General features: G+C 42.0%; 1 protein-coding gene across 1 annotated transcript in view; it reads left to right on the top strand.

The window, feature by feature from the left end:
* The window catches only part of LOC109298975 (CUB and sushi domain-containing protein 3-like), a 290,449-nt gene that overhangs the window by 271,299 nt on the left and 15,068 nt on the right, over nt 1-4,082 (top strand). Inside the window, exon 37 of the mRNA XM_019519415.1 lies at nt 1,476-1,541. Coding sequence (XP_019374960.1) covers nt 1,476-1,541 — 66 coding nt within the window. The remainder of the gene's footprint in view (nt 1-1,475; nt 1,542-4,082) is intronic.

The following is a 4,082-nucleotide window of genomic DNA, read 5'->3' as shown; positions in this document are numbered from 1 at the left end:
CAGACCGCCTGGGCTGGCTTCCCATCCCCAGCACTTGATCACGCCGCTGGGCTGCTTCCTGGGGCCGGTGTGATCAAGCGGATGGGGATGCTGGATCTTGCACTGGGGATGGGAAGTCAGCCCAGCTGGACTGACTTTCCATCCCCAGCCTATGGTCAAAATGTTTCAAAAGTCAAAACGTTTTGACCAGCCCCATTTTTTTTCAAGGCTATTTTGACTGGCTTTGTTTTGTTCTGCTTTTACTGTTTCAACCTTGAAATTGGTAGAACAGTATCAGAATGAAATGGCTGGCGAAATTTTGCAGAGCCCTAGTAGTTAGTACAGGTCACATGGGTGGTGATGGCAGGATCCAGAAGCCTGGATCAAGGAGCAGGGCACAGAGTTGGTAAACTGAAGTCAGGAGAGGAGGGGTTAAGGAAGCAAGCTAGAAACCAGGGTTGTTTAAAGAGTACCAATCAGGCAAGAAGCAAAACATAGTGATCTTTCAGCCAGAGGGTGGGGGCAGGAGTGAGAATAACCCAGTGTTTATGGCACTAATATATAAGGGTGTTGCCTGGGTGTTGGCCTTTGCTTTGACTACTATGTTTGCAATTCATATGACACAGTAGAGAAATGGATGAATACTCAGTGGAGCATGGACTGATATTCAGAATTCCTTTAACCTAGATGAATACCCCAGCTATTATGTTGCAAAGGAATGGTCCCTGTTACTCTTCTTTTGGCCCAGTGGCTCTCACATTCTTTTCTACACCAAGTAGCAACTTCAACAAGAGGATGGAGATCACTTCATCTTGTAGCCCACTAATCAGGTACCCTCCAGGGAAATGAGAAACATGAGTTTGTATCCTTTCAGGCAATGGAAGGGAATGAACCTGAATTTCCCATTTTTTGGTCATTCACTTAGCCACTGTGGCCACTGAATAAATGGAAGCACTGGTACCACCACAATGATCTTTTAAAAGAAAGAAGTTAACTTTGCTTTGTTCTTTAGTAAGGAAGGTAGTCCCTGGGCTGTGAAGATGAAGTGTAGGAGGCAACTAATTTCTAGAGAGATTTGCTTTACTAACCTCTTCATGCTGTATGAGCTGGATTCAATCAGCCATTCACTCATAATATTGCTTATTTTTCCCCCATTTTGTTTATAGATTTATTCTGACATGTATAACTCTCTGCATTATATGGTAGCAAACTTTGGCACCGTATTCAGGGTTGTGCATTCTTTTGTGTGGGCCAGGTACCTGCAAGTTGGGAGTTGCATCACTCAGCACATGGATCTGGGCCTAAGGAACTTGGTAGCACTGGCCACACTCAAAGTCCATTCAGTTACTATCCTTAGATATTTAGCTTCATTTGAAATCCTCACCCCAAATCATCTGGCACCCAACACTGCAAATCCATGCAGTGAAGGTGTTTTGCTATTGTCCTCCAGTTTACTGGATATGGGTAGCTATCTCTTTTGTCTTTTATTTCAACAGCTGGTTCAAAGATATTGGTGAAAGACCCTAGACCAGCTTTGGGAACACCAAGTCCCAAGTTAAGTGGTAAGTACCTTGGTTTTAAAAAATAACTGTTATGACCAATTTTCTTGAGTGTAACTACTCAGCAAACAAACTAATCTGTATATAAGAGTACAGCAGAGCAGTAACTCACGTTAGTAGATCAAAGATATCATTAGTTATTTCCCCATATAAGAATCTCCCATAGGTAAATAGTATTGTAGCATTTGGGAATTTGACAGCTTTCAGTCTTGAAGAAATATTTATTGATTTTTGCAGAATAGAGTGTATTTAGAGCATATGAAACAGAGTAGACTGATCCATCCCCTGTCATACCTTCTCATTTACCATGAGTATTAGGGCTGTGTGAAGCTTTGTTCCCTGATTCAATTCAGCAAAGATTCAACCCAATTCAATGGCCAAATCTCTGAATCTGAATTGAATCAGAGGACCCTTTAATCTCCTTGAATTGAATTGGAACTCCCCAAATTGATTCAGAGACATTCAGAAAGATTTGGCAATTCAGACATAGGTACAGTTTTAAACGTTTTTTCTACATACCTCTAGGTAGCAGGTGGCTTGTCAATGCTGCAATGCTGGGGTGGATGGAGTGTCCCACAGAAGCATGGGGGGCTCCCCAGTGCATTTGGCAGCAGACCCATAAGTGGACCAGAAGCACTTTGGTCCACTTCCAAGTCTTCCAGGGAGGGCACAACCCCCATGCCCTCCGGGCTCAGTGACTGGTGCCTCCTGGGTCTGGAGGGGGATGCAGCTGGGGTCCCCCCAAAGCTTATTGCTGAGCCAGTGAGAAGTGTGTGGGTGTGTGTGTGGGGGGGGAGGGGGGTTGTGCACTTCCCGGCAGACCTGGAAGTGGACTGGAAGTACTTCTAGTCCAATTCTGGGTTCACTGCCAACCACAAGGAGGGACCCCCGCACTGTTGTGGGAGACTCCATCCACAGCAGCATTACAGTGATCACAAGCCATGTTGGTACCTCAAGGTTTGTACAAAAAACATTTAAAACTGTGTCTATATCCGAATCTCTGATTCTCTGAATCGGCATCGAATCTGCAGATTCAAATTTAGATGAGTGAAATCAGGGAAAGTGATCTGAATCAACAAATCAAATCACTGTCCTCAATTCAGGCTGAAACCAAATCTGAATCTAATAGGGCCCGCTTTGAACACCCCTAATGAGTATGGTAACTGCTATGTTTACTAGACTCTGATGGACCGATCCAGCATAAAATAATAATGGCCTTCAAAATATTCTGTGAAAATGATTTCTACACGTTAGTTATGTGTTGTTTTTTTTTAAATCTGATGCCTAATGTCATTATATATCCCCTAATTCTTGTATTATGAGACACAGTAAATAACAGTTCCTTATTCGCTTGCATAGCCCAGATATTTACTTGAGATGTAGCAGTTACAATTCCAACAACTGTTCTTCAGCTTCATGTTTTATGTACATACATATTATCAAATAATTGTCATTTAACTAGCAGGTACAGTCCAAGCCTTGATGTATCTGAATATTCATACTCCAAGCTCATCAGCTACTCAGAGACATTTTGTCATAGCTCTCAGAAACTTCTCTTGCAATATAGGAATTACAGTGAATGACTTTAAGGTATTTTGTTTAGTCAGTTGTGGGAGGTCAGGAAAGAAACTGTCTGTTCTGTGACAAAATTAGTTTAACAAGTTGATATAATGATTATCAGAGACATTTGTGACTTTTTTATAATTTTCTTTTTTATCACATTTCTAATTCTGCTACTGCTGACCCCAGGGAATTAGCTACTCTTAAGGTGACAATTTATTAGGGAAGAAAAATCTCTATTAGAATTTCACTTATGAAAATATATTACTACTAATTGGGGGCAAAAGAAGTTAAGTAAAAATATAAACATTTATGAATCCACAACAATCTTGCTGTGATTTTTGAGTCATAATGTACTTATAAAAATCCCAAGTTATATGGTAGACAGGTGTTTAAGCAATTTATAGAACTAGTGAATAAAATTAAAGTATTATATTTCACTGTATTTGCACTTTGTTATTTTTGTATTTTAGATACATAGTGGACAATAATATATGTTCACTTATCTTTAATTTTATTTAACTTTTTTAGTTTTTCAAAGGAAAATGCTCAGGTGAATTAAACTAATGATATGGTGAATGTATGGACTAAGTACAAAACATTCAAAAAGCCTGAGGCAGAAGCAGCCTAAGTGCCCAAAGTTAGGTCAGGAGAAAACAAAATAAACATTGGTCCTTGGAGTGGGGACCATGTAAGCTGCCTGAAGTGACTGAAGCCAGCAGGTTGTGGGTATCTCTGTATGCCTCCCACCAGGCTGCCTCCGCTCCCACCACTCTGCCACCTTTGACAGCCAGCCAGCCAGCCACCTTCAAGGGTCCATTGCGTAGACAGAGCTCCAGTGCCACCTGCACAGCAGTCTCTGCCCTGCCCTGTCTTATCCTGCCCTGCCTGCTGCTTACCTGGCTATGTCTGAGTAAACCAAGTCCACTGGCTGCTGATGCACAGGATGGCAGCTTGGGAGCCGGTGACCCCCCCCCCCCCCCC

Source organism: Gavialis gangeticus, unplaced genomic scaffold, assembly GCF_001723915.1.
Source record: "Gavialis gangeticus isolate Ggan-Ray unplaced genomic scaffold, GavGan_comp1, whole genome shotgun sequence".
Taxonomy (NCBI): domain Eukaryota; kingdom Metazoa; phylum Chordata; order Crocodylia; family Gavialidae; genus Gavialis; species Gavialis gangeticus.
Note: the sequence above shows the minus strand (reverse complement) of the source record. Positions and strands in the feature narration are given on the sequence as shown.